This window comes from Neolamprologus brichardi, chromosome 22 (genome assembly GCF_056152115.1).
Source record: "Neolamprologus brichardi isolate AB-2024 chromosome 22, ASM5615211v1, whole genome shotgun sequence".
Taxonomy (NCBI): Eukaryota; Metazoa; Chordata; class Actinopteri; order Cichliformes; family Cichlidae; genus Neolamprologus; species Neolamprologus brichardi.
Genome location: NC_142124.1, coordinates 34955401 through 34970746, shown reverse-complemented (window position 1 = coordinate 34970746; position 15346 = coordinate 34955401). Strand labels below are relative to the sequence as shown.

Here is a 15346-nt window from a genome sequence, read left to right as displayed (position 1 = left end):
CATTTCAACTTTTAACTATTTAAATTTTCAGCTTTTTCCTTTTAAACAAATTTAAAGTGAAACAACACAAAACACTGCAAACTGAAGGCGCTGAACACTGAAGCGCCTTGAGGCGACTTTTGTTGTGATTTGGCGCTATATAAATAAAATAAAATTGAATTGCAAACCACAACACAATTAAATATAAATTAAAATATGAAAACAAAAAGAAGATGCACATTCTCTGTCATATGGGCCTGCATGAATAAACTGAATCCTTTGTCATCAAATGAAAATAGTGGATGATTACTATACCTTTCTAATGTGACGTTGTTGTCCCTGGCTCTCTCTCTCTCTCCCTCCCGCTCTGTTCCTGTGCTATTGAGTGTAACTACTGCCCCTCCCCCCTCTTCCCAGCGCAATGCACAAGGCTCGTGTGCGGAGTGAAGCGGAAAAAGTGCGAGAGAGAGAGAGAAAGAAGAAACCCCACGGCTCGCAATAAGGAGCCGGCTCTAAGAGCCATTTCGTTCGCAACCGACACATTACTAGTACAAACCAGCGCCTGACTAACGCTAGCCCAGCCAGTCACATTGCACCGACTATGGCACCCCACTACAGCCCACTCTTCCTCCTCCTGGTTTAATTCTTTTCACAATCGCAGTAATTTTTTAAAAATTACATTTGTATCATGATATTTAACATACATAGATATAATACTGGGTTAAATGTAACTTGGCTAACAATCTTCTGCGGGTTCAGAACCTGCAGTGAATACTGCCGATGGTGGGCTGCATTATATTTATAACACATGATGTTTATTACTCACGTGTTTGTGTGGAGTTAAATCAGATGTCATTTAACCGTACATCCTTTTATAAATCTTTCCATTGTTTCCATTGTAGCTCAAACACACAGGGGTCCAATAAGACAAAGCGTGTCTGGAAAGGCCGAAAAATTAAGAATAAAGAAAAAAATACCAATCTAATGTAATATCAGATTATACATGAACGAAAACCGTTCATGGGCCCTCATATATGCCACGTAATCATCAGATCCTCCCTGAACAAACCTAAACCTTTAGATCAGATTGGGGCCATCACAGCCCTCTTCGTCAAATATCACCTTTACCTCAGAACATGGAAATTTGCTGTACACAAGTACAACTTATTCTGGTATGTCACCACTTTGCCAAAATCAGGAAGAAGACCTAAATTGTCATCCTCAGATGAGAAGAAAATAGTTTGGATGCTCAAGAGCAACTCAGGAACCACTAAGGTTCAATCCTGCCATGAACTGGAAACTGCTGAACACCAGCATCGCTTTCTATAGTGAAGTCAGTTTTGCATCAACATGGACCCAGGCTACCAATCAAGAACAAAGCCTTCCCAAAACCCCAGACTTGACCCCATAGAAAATTTGTGGGCTAAGTTTAAAAGCAGAGAGAAAACCAACTAATTTAAAGAACTCAACCAATTCTGCCAAGAAGGGTTGTCCAATATCCAGAGGTGCCTGTGTGTACACTTTTGACTGTGTGGATGAGAGAAAATTCAAACGTGTGCACCTCATTCTTGTTTTTGACTCACTGAAGATGCTGTACAGTCAAAACACTGCAAAAGAAACTATTAAACGACAAACGTTACCATGATATTCTTGCTCATGAGGAGTGCATTTTAACTTCTCATCAACTTCATTTACTCATACACACACATATCTACACAGTGTTTTTATCTATGCCTCCTCTAACATTTTCATTCAGTCACACTCACTAACTGGCACTATGGTGAACACACTGAAGGAAACTCAGGAGTGATCCTCCTCAGGGAAGCGGGCTGGAGGGATCCATCAACCTTCCAACTGGTCCATGGCCTGGTCTAGCAAAATTCTAGTTAATCCCATCTGCTACTTCAAACTGGGAGCTACCACTAATGTCATCTACTATATTTTACTGAATATGGATGAGTACTTCAAACAGCAATTACTTAAAAGACACCATACTGTCCCGGTTAGACTTCCACAGTCACAAAAAAAGCTGCTCTAGTGGCAATATCAGCATAAAGATAAGTGTCTGTTGTTTCAAGCAGGTATTATGTGAAGTTAATTCAAAACATTATTGTGAAAATATAATTCAACAACTTTTATTCTGAACTCAAAATATAAAAAGCCACAATCCTTATCCAGCGTGTACAGGGTGTCTTTGAGCACTTCGTTTTCAGGTCACAACACCAAACAGATCAATTAATAAAGTTCTTACAAATTAATCTCCTGAGTTTGGTTCCATTATTGCTGTCAGCTTTTTCACTTTAACTCCACCAGTTGTACGATTATTTACAGTCGAGGTTCCACACGACTTAGAGTCCAAAGGGTGTCTTCAAGAACTCAGTAATCAAAACCTGATTCTGAGTATAGGATCCACACAGCTACTCAAAAAGGAAAGCATGAGCAGAAACTGTTCAGTTTAATACTCAGATGCTAGCATGTTATAAAAAAGTCATCTTCACTTTCCTCTCGCACTAACAACGGTGATGGTAGTGGAAAGCAAGAAAAGCCACATTTCTCCTCCGTTCACGTGTGAGATCGCTGACGTTTCCAGAACCTCTTGACCTCGCTGTGTCCCTGTGGTGTCACCACCATCACTCTGTGGGCCACATCCTGCCACACCAGACAGCCCAGGCCCTGCACCAGAACACCTGTGTTAGACACCAGCAGGCTACAAAGACAGGCTTGGCATTTGATGAACAGGAAAGTCATAAAAAGATGTCCATCTGCTGTAACTACAACACGTCGATCGCATGTAATTATATGAATACATACAGTGAAAATATGGCACAACTTCACTGGCTCTTGTGCTGTAACACCAATACAGGAGTTATGTTTAAGGAAATTTGTTTTTACAACTTGTTATGTTTTGTTGTGCAGCAGGACGTCCATTATGAAGACATGAGCGTCTTGGAGCAGCAGGTACAAGCAATGCTGGAGACCTCAAAATCAAAGCAGCATAACTGACTAAAGATCCTTAAAAACATGACACAGTAGATTAATCTGTTATGATTCTGGTATTAATATAAAAACAAACCAACCTGAGCTCTGTCTCGCAGAACCTCAAAGTCAGCCTGGGAGAGGAACTGGTTATAGAGCACACCTGAAGGAGACATGGACAACGCACGCACGCACGCACGCACACATCAGCACAACATCAGTTCTCTTCCTCTATCATAGTGTAGAGTTCATGCAATGAGAGTTACAGCTCAGCTATTTTGTCTCTGTCAGCAGTGAGTGCAGCGTCACCAGGCAGGAAGAATAAAATGATGGTTCAGAATAGGGATGCACCGATACCGATACTGGTATCGGGTATCGGGGCCGATACTGTAAAATGTGTGTGTACTCATACTCGTAAAAGTTAACCGATACCATGAACCGATACTAACTTATTTCATTAATCAGAGGGTGGCTTGTCATTTCTGTTGTAGTTTTTTAGATTGGCCACTAGGGGGACATCCCGCACTAAACAGGCACAGGGTTAGACGAGTGAGACTGGCAGCTCCAGATAAAAAAGAGAAACTGGAGGCTGCTGTAGCTAGGCTAAACAAAATGTCAGCAGTGTGGAACAGCCAACTTTAACTCAGGTTTTGGAAAAGCGAAGAAAATGTCAAGAGAAAATCCACGGGCAGTTAAAATAACAGAGGCTCGACTCATTTTATCGCTCTGGATGACCAGCCAATGCCGGCCGTGGAAAACATAGGATTGCACCGTCTTCTCAGCATACTCGAGCCGCGATATGAAATTCCCAGCCGCCCACACATCAGGGAGATAATGGTGCCAAAACTTTCTGAAGAGGTAAAGACAAGCAGTGTGTGCGATGTCAGTCCTCGGTTTAACGGCACAGTGGACTGATGATCCACGGGCAGATGGGGAGTTTGTCAATGCCAAATACTTTCGTTATTTTGTTTGTTTGTTTACAATGTGGACACTCTGCAATAATTTAAAAGTTTATTTTATTCCAAACAGAAGTGTTTATTTATTATTCTGAAAGCTCGAGACAGTGCCAATAGTTCAGTGATATTTTGTTAAATTACAATGTGGAGACTCTGCAATAATTTAACAGAAGTGCTTATTTTTCACTTGAAATTTTTTTGTGGTCATTTTTATTAAGATTTTATTTTTTATCGGCAGAGAATAAAATAAAACCTGTCTTCCAATTCATTGCATTTGTGTGTGTGTGTGTGTGTGTGTTTGTGTGGTAGAAGTATCAGTTTTTGTACTCTGTATCGGCAAGTACTCAGATCCAAGTATCGGTATCGTATCGGTTTGAAAAAATTGGTATCGTTGCATCCCTAGTTTAGACGTTACAGAGAGCGCCAAGGAACCACTCACTGATGAAAGTACATGTACAGAGTCTGCTGTTTATTGCCACTTCATTAGATACACCTGTTACTTGTTAAAGCATATGACTGAATCACACGGCAGCGACACAATGCATTTAGGCAACTAGGCATCACCCAGATGACCTGCTGATTGTGAACTGGGCATCATCAGAAAGAAGAAGAAAGAACAGTGGATTAAAATGACTGTTGGGATTGTCCTACACAATCTCATTTACACAGAGCAGTCCAAAAAGGAGAAAACATTGAGTGAGCGACAGTTTGCAGGGAGATGTTTCACGGTATTTTTCACCTTTACCACAGGTTTTAATGTGAAACTGAAAACAATGTGAGAGCAGCAGACTACTTGTTAGCATGATGCACGCCTGTAATTAGCACAGTGGATATGTACATTACAACAAATTTATGAAGACAAGAAAATAAACAAGTAGTGTTAAGTGTTGTTTTGAACACACGTGACAAACATGCTCACCCTCTGTGAACTGCAGGCGATCTCTCTCCAGCTCCCACAGTCTGATCTGGTCTGTTATAGTTGGAGGCAGCACTGGGGTCTAAAAGCACAACAGAGGATGAGGACACTCTGCAGAGTGATTAACCTGTTCATTATTCGTTTTACTGGACTGAACTGCAAAAAGAGTCAATGCTGTACCTGAGTGAGCATGACAGGGTGAGCTCTGGTCCTCAGGAAATGGATAATCTGAACAGAAGAAACACAAAATGTAAAAGCTCAGCTCTGGAGCTCTGGAGCCAGTCTCCTTCAGAGGGACTAGACTGTCCCAGGCTGGAGTTATCCACAGCGGTGGGTATACTTGCACCTGCCCGGTTTGCTGTGGCATTTTAGATTTAAATAAATTGCCCGTGATTGTAAATGTACGTTTTCTCTGTGGCCTGTGTGCGCCGCTTCGTGCCGTACGCATCAATGTCAAAACAAGTGCTCCCTCTAAGGTTTTACTCATCAGGACGTTCTAAAAATAAAACGTTCCTTAATAGGGCTTCAATTAGATGAATCACAAAACTAAACATTACTCATTTAAAAACAATGAATATACTGTTTGACAATTCGCTGCTCTGGATTCAGGTGTGTGTTCACACAAAATCAAGTAGGGAAGACATGAAGACATGTGATCCTGAAGTTGTTGCTGAAAGTTTCCAAAGAGGAAATCAAAGGTTTATGTGAGCTAATTCTTTCACACAGTGTTCACTTTCTTCTGTAACATCAGCCATGAAGGTGACAGCTCTGTGGTGGCAACGCACACGGGAGTGAGTCTAATGTTCTGTCATAATTACTTTCTGTGTCTGTTCCAATCTAATGTTCAGTTTGTGCTTTTGCTGTGGCTCATCAGTACAGGGGAGTGAAAGAGGATGTGAGCCCAGTGCAGCAGTACCTGCTGTGCAGTGATCCCGTTGGCGATGGCCTGTTGCACAGACTCCCTCGTCAGCTGAGCCACAACTACGTTGGGGAAGCGGTAGAGCATTTCACTGAAGAGAGCCACCAGAGCAATCTGAAGTTCTGAATCTGTGAGAGTCACACAAACACAAGTCTGGACAGGCTCTGTATGACAGCTGTGCATCCTTTCAAAGGAAACAAAGGGGAAAATGCTACTGCATTGATGAACACAACCAGACCAGCTGCTGGGCCCTGCTTCCACTCTGGGCTGCAGCTCAGACACACATCTGTCTGCACGTTGTACAGAAACAATGCTGCTGGGTTTCAGTTCTGACTACAGCTGCGTAATGTGCATTAAAACAGTTAAAGGAAGTCAGGGTCAGTTTACAATGGAGCTTCAACCATCCTGACACCCTCTTAATCAAAAGAAATCTGGTTACTTAGGTTACTTAGAGACTAGATGTGAAAAGTCTTGAGGTGTTCACACATACTTGTGTAGGCATAGATACGATAATTGGTTTCCACCACAATGAAACCTGCATCTCCAGTCCCAGCACTGGAAGCCAGGTTAGAGGAGGAGCTGCTGGCGACTCCTGCAGCCAGAGTGATCGCCAGCCTGGTGGGATAATATCTCCTGGACTTCCTCTAAAGAGCAGAAGATGGAAGCATTAAAAAACAACCAAAACCAGACTTTAACTACTGATAGTGTTCTGGTAACTAACTCTACAGATTTAAACTATTTTGCCTTCCACAGCTCGTTGTGGTGACAGCGTAATCAAACCAGTCCAACCCTGCTACGTAACACGAAGTGTTTATTGTAAGCTGTATTTAACCTCTAAATGCCCAAATTTGTCAAACAGTAGGAATGATTCTGTTTTTGATGATTCTACACTTTCTTATTTACAAAAGAAAGAAAACCAATCTGAAGGAGAACAACAACTGGTTAAGTAAAATCAAGCCACAACCATTAAAGCTCGACCCATTCGAACAGCTAGTTGGTTTTTTTGCACAAAGTAAGATTCTTTAACACAAAATGTAAAAAACAAACACACACGTTTCTATAGAAACGCTCTTCTCAATAGCTCACCTTTCTCTGGAACACCAGCCCAAACTCTCGCAGGTGCTGCAGAAAAGTAAGCAATGACTCGCTCATCCCCTCCACCGAGTAATCCTACGGCACACAGGCAGCACGTTAAAGGACGACCTGAGACCATCGTATTACAGCACAGTTATATTGCTTTTTTACACACCCCAGGAAAAATAATCAATTAAAAAATGAATAAATAAGTCAAACAGATGCTAACTGCTGTGCACTCACTCTGCCCAGACTGGAGAAACTGAGCTGGAATAAGAATGACAAGATCTCCACCAGGTCCATCCCTCTGGACTACAAGACACAAAGTATGAGATATGAGTCGATCAATTAGTTCAGTTCAGTTCAGTTCATTTTTATTTCAAACATTTCAAACATGAGCCTTCACAATCATTACAAAATATCATTCCATTATTTGTTTGAAAAGGAGCAGGCAGAAGTATTTACTTATTTGTCCCTACCCCTCAAGTTTTACCTCTCATTCATTTCATTTTTTATTTTTTTTTAGTCTTAAATTAAACAAACAACATATGAAACAAAAGTAAAGCAAAACAAAACAAAACATACATAAATCAAAAACAAGAAATTAGCAATCCCCACCAGGGTATAGTTTCTTTCATATGAAAAATACAGAAGGTGTATATTTGCAGATACACAAGTTATGGAAAAACAAACAAACCAAAACCAAAAAGAACCACAACACCATTACCAGCAACATCACCGTCCTGGGTTAACCCCGTTTTCTTCATTCTTATACTTATTTAAAATCAGGTTTTTATATCTTACTTTAAACTGTTTTATGTTTTTACTGTCTTTTATTTCTTCTGTTAGACTGTTCCATAATTTAACTCCTGCAATTGAGATAGACATCGTTCTTAAAGTTGTTCTAGCACTTTGTATTTTTAAATTCCATTTCCCTCTTAAGTTATACCCACCTTCTCTTTCTATGAACAATTTACAGATTTCTTTTGGAAGCAATTTATTTCTTACTTTATACATTATTTGCGCTGTTTTAAGCTTCACCAAGTCTTGGAATTTAATAGCTTGCATTTTGACAAAGAGTGCATTTGTATGGTCCCTGTACCCCACATAATTTATTAATCTAATGGCCCTTTTCTGTATTACAGTTATTGTTTGTGTGTTACTTTTGTATGTGTTTCCCCAGACCTCCACACAGTAGCTCATATATGGCAGTAGTAAAGCACAGTATAAAATGTGCAGTGCTTTCTGATCCAGCATATGCTTTGCTTTCCCCAGGACGGCAATGCCCCGTGCCAGTTTCCCCCGAACATAAGTAATATGTGGCTTCCAACAGAGCTTGTGGTCAATGATCACCCCAAGAAATTTTATTTCATTTACTCTTTCTAAATATACATTGTCAACACATATTTCTACTTTGATGTTTCTCTTTTGGTTTCCAAACAACATAAATTTGGTTTTATCTAGATTCAATGATAATTTATTTATATCAAACCACTTCTTTAATATAGTTAATTCCTGTGTGATCATCTCCAAAACCTGTGGCAATTCCACACCTGAACACAGTATATTGGTGTCATCTGCAAATATTACAAACTTTAAAATCTCCGATACTCTGCAGATATCATTTAAGTACATAATAAACATTTTTGGACCCAGTACTGAACCTTGAGGTACTCCACAAGCTATATCCATCAAATTAGATTTATATTCATTTATTTGTACATATTGTTGCCTATTCCCAACATAGCTTTTTAACCATTCCAAAACCACTCCCCTAAACCCGTACTTTTCCAGTTTTTTTAATAGAATTTCATGATTAACAGTATCAAACGCCTTCTTTAGATCTAAGAAAACGCCGAGCGCATACCTCTTATTATCCATACATTCTGTTATCTTTTCCATTAAATCTATCAATGCCAAAGCTGTTGATCTGTTGCTTCTGAACCCATTTACACATTTAAGCATTTAATAACAAGCAAAGGAAAACAAACAAACTCCATCTTGGATCACTGCATGCACCACACGGCACTTTACACAGCAGGGCTGAGGTCTTACAACAGAGAAAGAGTCATTTCTACAACCTCCTCAATCCTGATGGACAGTTTCTTTCCACCAGCACTTTTGTGAGATCAACACCTTTGGTCCGTTTCAGGCTGGAGCTTCAGCTCTAACACTTTAATTCAACACAGAGGACACAGACACACGTATGATGCTGCACTGACAAAAAATGCTGAAGATGTTTTCTTTGGGAGTAAGCAGGATGGACAGGATGAGAAATAAGGAACAGCTCATAGCAGGAGAGGAGGGAGGGTGGATATGGTGGACAAAGGATGATGAAGATGAAGCTGCCAGGCAAGAAAAGGGGAAGCCTGAGCGGAGGTTCATGCATGTAGGACATGCAGAGGGCTGGTGTGACAGACGAGGATGCTGGGACAGGAGGAGATGGAGGAAGATGAACCACTGTGGAGAGCACGAAAGGGAGCAGCTGAAGAAGAGGAGGATCTGGAACTATGGGCACAGATTTGATCTCCTCTTTTTAAATCGATATTAATGATGCGTTCAACATTGATCCACAATTAAGAGGTGGCTCATAGCGTTTTTATATACTTTACATGATTTGTATTTCTGTACGCCTGCCTGGCTCAGGTCACCCTTAAAGAGAGGTTTTTAATCTCAGTGGGATCTTCCTGTTTAAATAAAGGTTAAATTAAAAATAATTAATGACTATTTGTAGTCATTAATATTAGTCTAATGTAACCATAAACTATTGTGTTTTACAGCAAACTTACCAGCAGAGTGGTGTTTCTTGTTGGACATGAACAGGAAACAAGTGCAGCTCTGCAGCTCTGAGTGTTTGCTTAACTTCATCGACACGGATCGAGCATGTCCTCAGGTCGAGCTTTAGTTGCTAGGCAACTGACAACTAAAATCATTGGTGAATAAACACCTCAAGGACAGTCTTTCAACAAGCTTTACAAATGTATTTCTATCCATAATTATACTTTTAATTATGTTACATCAGGATTCATTGTTCACTTTAATCAACGTGGAGCGACAGGATGATTAATGATTATGATTAAATGGGTCTGATTGGTTCAGCTGAAGATGTTCTTCTTACTTCACAGGGAAACGATGGCTGATTCAGCGTGGGAACAAAATCAATTTACACGCTGATGCAAAGATGCTGCCCAGTTTTCATTGTTATTCACAACTGCCAAGTTTCACTTTGTCTCACAAATAGATTCACACACAGAGCTCAGCCCTTCAGGCCAGTATGTGCACTATATACAGCAGATATCCTTAGAAAAGATTTCTGTGACCCAAAGTAGCGTCCGCACCCAGCATCTGCAGCCGGCGTCTGCAGCAGCTTGCATCGAGCACTAGAGCCCCGTCTGCCTGAACACGTGCTAGTCAGAGTAATGACAGGCTACAGACTCTAGAGCCTGAACGAGCTGCTCGTCAAACCAGCTTAAACCTGATCAGGGTGAAGTAGCAGAAAGGCGTACCTGAGCAGTTTTGAGGTACTGCAAGGTGAAGTACCACAGCTGAGAGGCTGTGTCCAGAAGGAGGAACTGGAAGCCAGCTGAGGTGATGTAGGGCGCCTCTCCTGCTTCACTGACAGTCGGAGAATAAATCAGGACAACGTGAGATACAGCGCCAACATTGCTCGCCAACAAACCCTCCCCATGGCGGGTTTCCCATAACGCCATGGAGATGAAAGAAAATGTATTTTAGCATAGTCTGCTCTTTACTATTACTTCTTTCATACAACGTTACAGCTGTGCACTTTGGATTTCCTCTTACTCAGGCGCACCCAACACGTTAATAACATTTCACCTGAGCTCACACTGCACGCATCATCCCCCCCCCCAGCCTGAAGCCTTCCTTTGATGTCTGCCCTGGGCTTCCTTGTCTTGTACGGTTACAGTAACAACCTACAGCGTCAGTGGTTACTAATCGTATCCATCAGGCTCGGCAGCTGGAATACTCATACGTCATGTACAGGCGAAGTCACTGAATACAGACTAAATGAATTTACACTGCATGTGTCTAGCTTTAGGTGCGCCTGACTCTACCCAGCAACTGAGCTAGAGTACTTGAGGCCAGAGAAAGGAGAGCTGCCAGAGAGCCTTTCTGGTTTTCAGCTGGTGAGCTGTGTGTGGTGACGACTGGTCTGTGAGGACGAGTGTGTGACTGGCCTTCTGTTTAGGGACCAACTTTTAGTGTTTCCTTTCTTTTGAAGGTGACAGTGGCTCTTTCAGTTTAATTAGTATGAAACAAAAATTAATAAAAACCTAATTTATCAATGTTGCCTTCATGTCTCTTTTTTATTACGTTGCCCCGTCCCTGGAGCTTCTAAAGGATATGAGTACCAACTTTTCCCCACATTAAATAGTCCAATCACCATCAGACAACAGCCAGAGGATTCAAGTTTCCTTCATTTTTCAACACTGACTATTTCATTGACTGCAGCCAAAGCAAACACAGGGCTACAAATAAAAACATGAACACTTCTTCATAGAGAAAACCAACAACATCGCACAGTAACAACCATCACTGGCAAGAATGCAGATGTTTTTGACTGGAGCACATTATAATGCTGAATTTCATTTATATCACATGAGCTGTAAATGCAGATTTTTACTGTTTTAGAGTTTTTACTGTTACATTACTCTGGCCACTCTGCTTGCTTCGCTCTGCAGTGCTCATATGGCACAAAGTACATTTGCAGATTTTTAATTTAAATGTACTTATTGTTTATAATAGGGATGCAACGATACCAATTTTTTCAAACCGATACGATACCGATACTTGGATCTGAGTACTTGCCGATACAGAGTACAAAAAACGATACTTCTACCACACACACACACACACACACACACACACACAAATACAATTAATTGGAAGACAGGTTTTATTATATTCCCCGTCGATAAAAAATAAAATCTTAATAAAAATGACCACAAAAAAATTTCAAGTGAAAAATAAGCACTTCTGTTAAATTATTGCAGAGTCTCCACATTGTAATTTTACAAAATATCACTGAACTATTGGCACTGTCTCGAGCTTTCAGAATAATAAATAAACACTTCTGTTTGGAATAAAATAAATACAAATTAGGTTTGAGAATAAAATAAACTTTTAAATTATTGCAGAGTGTCCATATTATAAACAAACAAACAAAATAATTATTATTAAATAAATAATAAATAAAATAATAATTGGCCCCCTAGTGGCCAATCTAAAAAACTACAACAGAAATGACAAGCCACCCTCTGATTAATGAAATAAGTTAGTATCGGTTCATGGTATCGGTTAACTTTTACGAGTATGAGTACACACACATTTTACAGTATCGGCCCCGATACCAGTGATACCAGTATCGGTATCGTTGCATCCCTAGTTTATAATGTTTGCACAGTCACATTCCACTGTGTTTTGTACTTGTACGACTCTGCATGTGGCAAATAAACAATCTGGAATCTTCTTACTTTCACATACATTACATGGAAAATGTGAATGTGACATAAAGACTACTGCATACCTTTTCATGAGGCCTGCTTGAACCAAAAGCTGTGCCAGGTCCTGGCTGACAGCACTGGGAGAACCCACCATAAACTGCAGGATGATCTCCCAGCGCTCCATAGCATAGCGGTCGAGACTCTCAATGTCTCGTGCATGGCGGTCAGGGCCCAGCGTGCTCCCCTCATCAGCCCAAGCTCGCCCCCTGTGTGTTGAAACAACAATGATTTGGCTCTCTTGGTTAACACTGGTCCTGCAGGAATGAAAGAAAGTGAAACCAAGCAGGTAACAGGTGACCTCACTGACGTAGTTTTGGGCCCAGTAACTGTTGTGGATAGGCGTAGCTGTGGGTCACGTGGTGTCAGTAATAGTAATAGTGATATATCACCTGTTCACGTCCCGATGGGGGAAGTTGACTTTTGCTGACCGCTCAAGCTTAGAAAGTTTTTGATCGCTGTTTTTCTGGATTTTAAGGATTTGATAACAACTAAAGAAGTTTTTAATCTGGAACTTTGACGTTTTGAACAACAGGCGCGTCAACATTATTCCCCTATTCAGCTGCTCGGCGACTCAAAGGCTCGACAGTCGCCAATAGTAACCATGTTTTCACTTTTCAAAGAACAGTTCCTAAGAGAGAGAGATGCTGCAGCGCCATGACTAATCGGTATTTTCACAGTGGCAGACGTACCCTCCGAGCAAAGCTGTCCTCAGGTTGTCTTTAAACACCGGATTTAAAACGTATCCCTGCAGACCACCCTGCAGCTGCTGACTGTGCCAGAGGCGCAGACCGGCCAACACTGAGACACATTCATCGTGGTCCCTGCAGGAGGAAGACAGAGACAAAAAACAATGAACAGAACTGGTTATCACGTTGAAATGTGCGTCCCCTGAAGATGCCAAAGACAAACTGCAAACACTGAGGAAAACTTGTTTCCTGTTTCAGAAACACAGGTGTGCTCTGCCATCCGAGGACAGAGCACACCTGACAGTTATCAATCACTTCATGAGGCACAGGGTTGAACAGCGAGTCATGCAGTTAAATGATCTGCACCATGTGTTACGCTGCTCACCTGCCGGTCCAGAACCAAACATACAAAGAGCACAATGAAGAGAATAAATGTAAATCTACATTCAACCATTTAGGAAACACCTCTAAGCCACACATGAGGAACATAAAACTGTAACAAACTTCTAATAAATTCAGCAATCATGGCAGTTACCATCATCTTTGTTTTTAATATCTTCTGCTAAGCTGTTAATTGCTTCACAAACCAAACAGGCTGCTGACTCTTTGGCAACAATTCCTGCTCTCATTTTAGTCTCCGACAAATGTTTCAGATGAGTTTTAAACAATGAGGAAAGAAGTAGAAAACAAGGGCACTAACACAAGGCTGATACTTGAGGCATAAAAACAGGGGCTCTCCTGCTCGGACCTACCAGGCTGGGGTCATCTGCTGACAGGACCAGAGTGTTACAGAGCTATTTAGAAATTTACTGTGATTTTAATGAACAAAACTTTGGAGTTTGTCGTGCATCAGCCACCAGTGATGTGCACCAAAGTTTAGCAGGTTGTTATTTTGCCCATGCTCTAACTCTTCTATTTTCATGAGAATCAGCAGAGTAGTTTTGTACCTGACTGACAAACCGACACACAACAGAACAACAGAGGCAACTTACTTCTGACTGTCTTTCTTTACCCACAATGCCACAGCTGCCTGGGGGAGAGGCTGATCCAGGAACAGCATGCGCATCACATAATTCTTTGCCAGAGAGGGGAGTTCCCTGTAAAATATCAAAACACATAAAAAACAGGGAAGAAAATTCGCTCAGCACTTTCTATATAACAAAAAAACGATTAAAGTGTGAAAGGCATGAGATGCTTTTGGCTTCTGACGGTGATGGTGCAGAACCAGTCACAGGCACGCACCTGTACACAGCCAGACATGTCGCCGGGTGGTTGTAGAGTCTGTCCAAAATCTCCGGACTCAGCTCCTTCAGGTATTCATGCAGGTTCTTGCATTGCAGCTGGACGCGCAGCTTCATGGTCTCCAGCAGCAAAGAGGAACTTCAGGAAACGCGGTAAAGCTACTTCATGCCCACGAGGCTCCCAGATTTCCTTTAGAAACACAAAAATGTAAAATTGCTTCTGCCGTTGTGTCAGACACGCGGATCTGACAGGATCTGACGGAAGACTCCGTATTCTGTGGATTATTTCTGTATATTCTGCGTGTATAACTGGACTATAACCAGGACAGCTGAGCCACACAAAGCTACCACGTGAATACAAATATAAAAAGGTCTTTTACCGTAAAGGTAAACCGACGTCTTCCTCTAGATCAGTACTTGTGCTGTTCAAAGTAATTGTTATTGCTCGATAGCTTTCTCAGCTTTCTGAAGCGGCCATGTTTCCAGGTCATGTGACCTGAACAGGAAAGTTCTCATTGGTCGTTTTCTTCTTCTGTTGCTTTTAATTGAGATCGTACTATTAGAAGGGTGCTATGTCGCCGCCTGCTGTATTTAGTTTGGAAACGCTGACATCCGGGGACATTTTTAAAAAGATGCTGTAAAATTACAAAGTGGATTTGTATTGTGGTAAAAACCTGTATTTTACGGAAGACTCGAGTCAAAATGTTGGACATTTTACAGTTTGCTGTTCTGTTCAACAGTGTTGTGTTATGTTGGGGTTTTTTTTCTTCTTTTTCACAACCCAGTTATACAAATGAAGGCAGGCTGTATAATAAAATCACTCTCTGTATATTAAAGTACAGTTAGACAAGGATCTGGAATATGAACTGTTAATTACGCCCATCCTTGTGGACTAGTTTGTCTGTTTGTTGTTTTATCTTGTGCTTTTGTTTTTATTGTTCTTTATTTTCTCTTTGTTCTATTACGTGTTTTATTCTATTGTTAAGTATCTTGAAAGACATTTTATAAATAAAATGTATTATTATTATTATTAGTAGTAGTAGTAACTTTTTTTTATAAGTTACTAGTGAGTAA

The 15346-nt window shown here is 40.9% G+C and overlaps 1 protein-coding gene across 1 annotated transcript; it reads right to left on the bottom strand.

Annotated features, from left to right (window-relative positions):
• Window positions 1–2098: 2098 nt before the first annotated feature.
• gtf2h4 (general transcription factor IIH, polypeptide 4) lies at window positions 2099–14808 on the bottom strand. Its single transcript, XM_087834986.1, has 14 exons — window positions 14653–14808; window positions 14274–14462; window positions 14024–14128; window positions 13035–13166; window positions 12369–12551; window positions 10327–10435; window positions 7064–7132; window positions 6833–6916; window positions 6237–6390; window positions 5744–5874; window positions 5008–5055; window positions 4831–4909; window positions 3057–3118; window positions 2099–2652 (listed from the first exon to the last, which is right to left on the bottom strand). Exons 2-14 carry the CDS (start codon window positions 14387–14389, stop codon window positions 2542–2544), a joined length of 1383 nt encoding a protein of 460 aa, XP_087691112.1. The 5' UTR covers window positions 14390–14462; window positions 14653–14808; the 3' UTR covers window positions 2099–2541.
• Window positions 14809–15346: the final 538 nt, after the last annotated feature.

What these genes read in the sequence shown, in the direction of transcription:
- gtf2h4 (XM_087834986.1), bottom strand. Translation starts at nt 14,389, where the DNA reads ATGAAGCTGCGCGTCCAGCTGCAATGCAAGAACCTGCATGAATACCTG. An exon ending in AGTACCTCAAAACTGCTCAG is followed by an intron (nt 7,133 to 10,326) that starts GTACGCCTTTCT and finishes TGTGTCTTGTAG; the next exon opens with TCCAGAGGGATGGACCTGGT. An exon ending in GGCTGGTGTTCCAGAGAAAG is followed by an intron (nt 6,391 to 6,832) that starts GTGAGCTATTGA and finishes TCTGCTCTTTAG; the next exon opens with AGGAAGTCCAGGAGATATTA.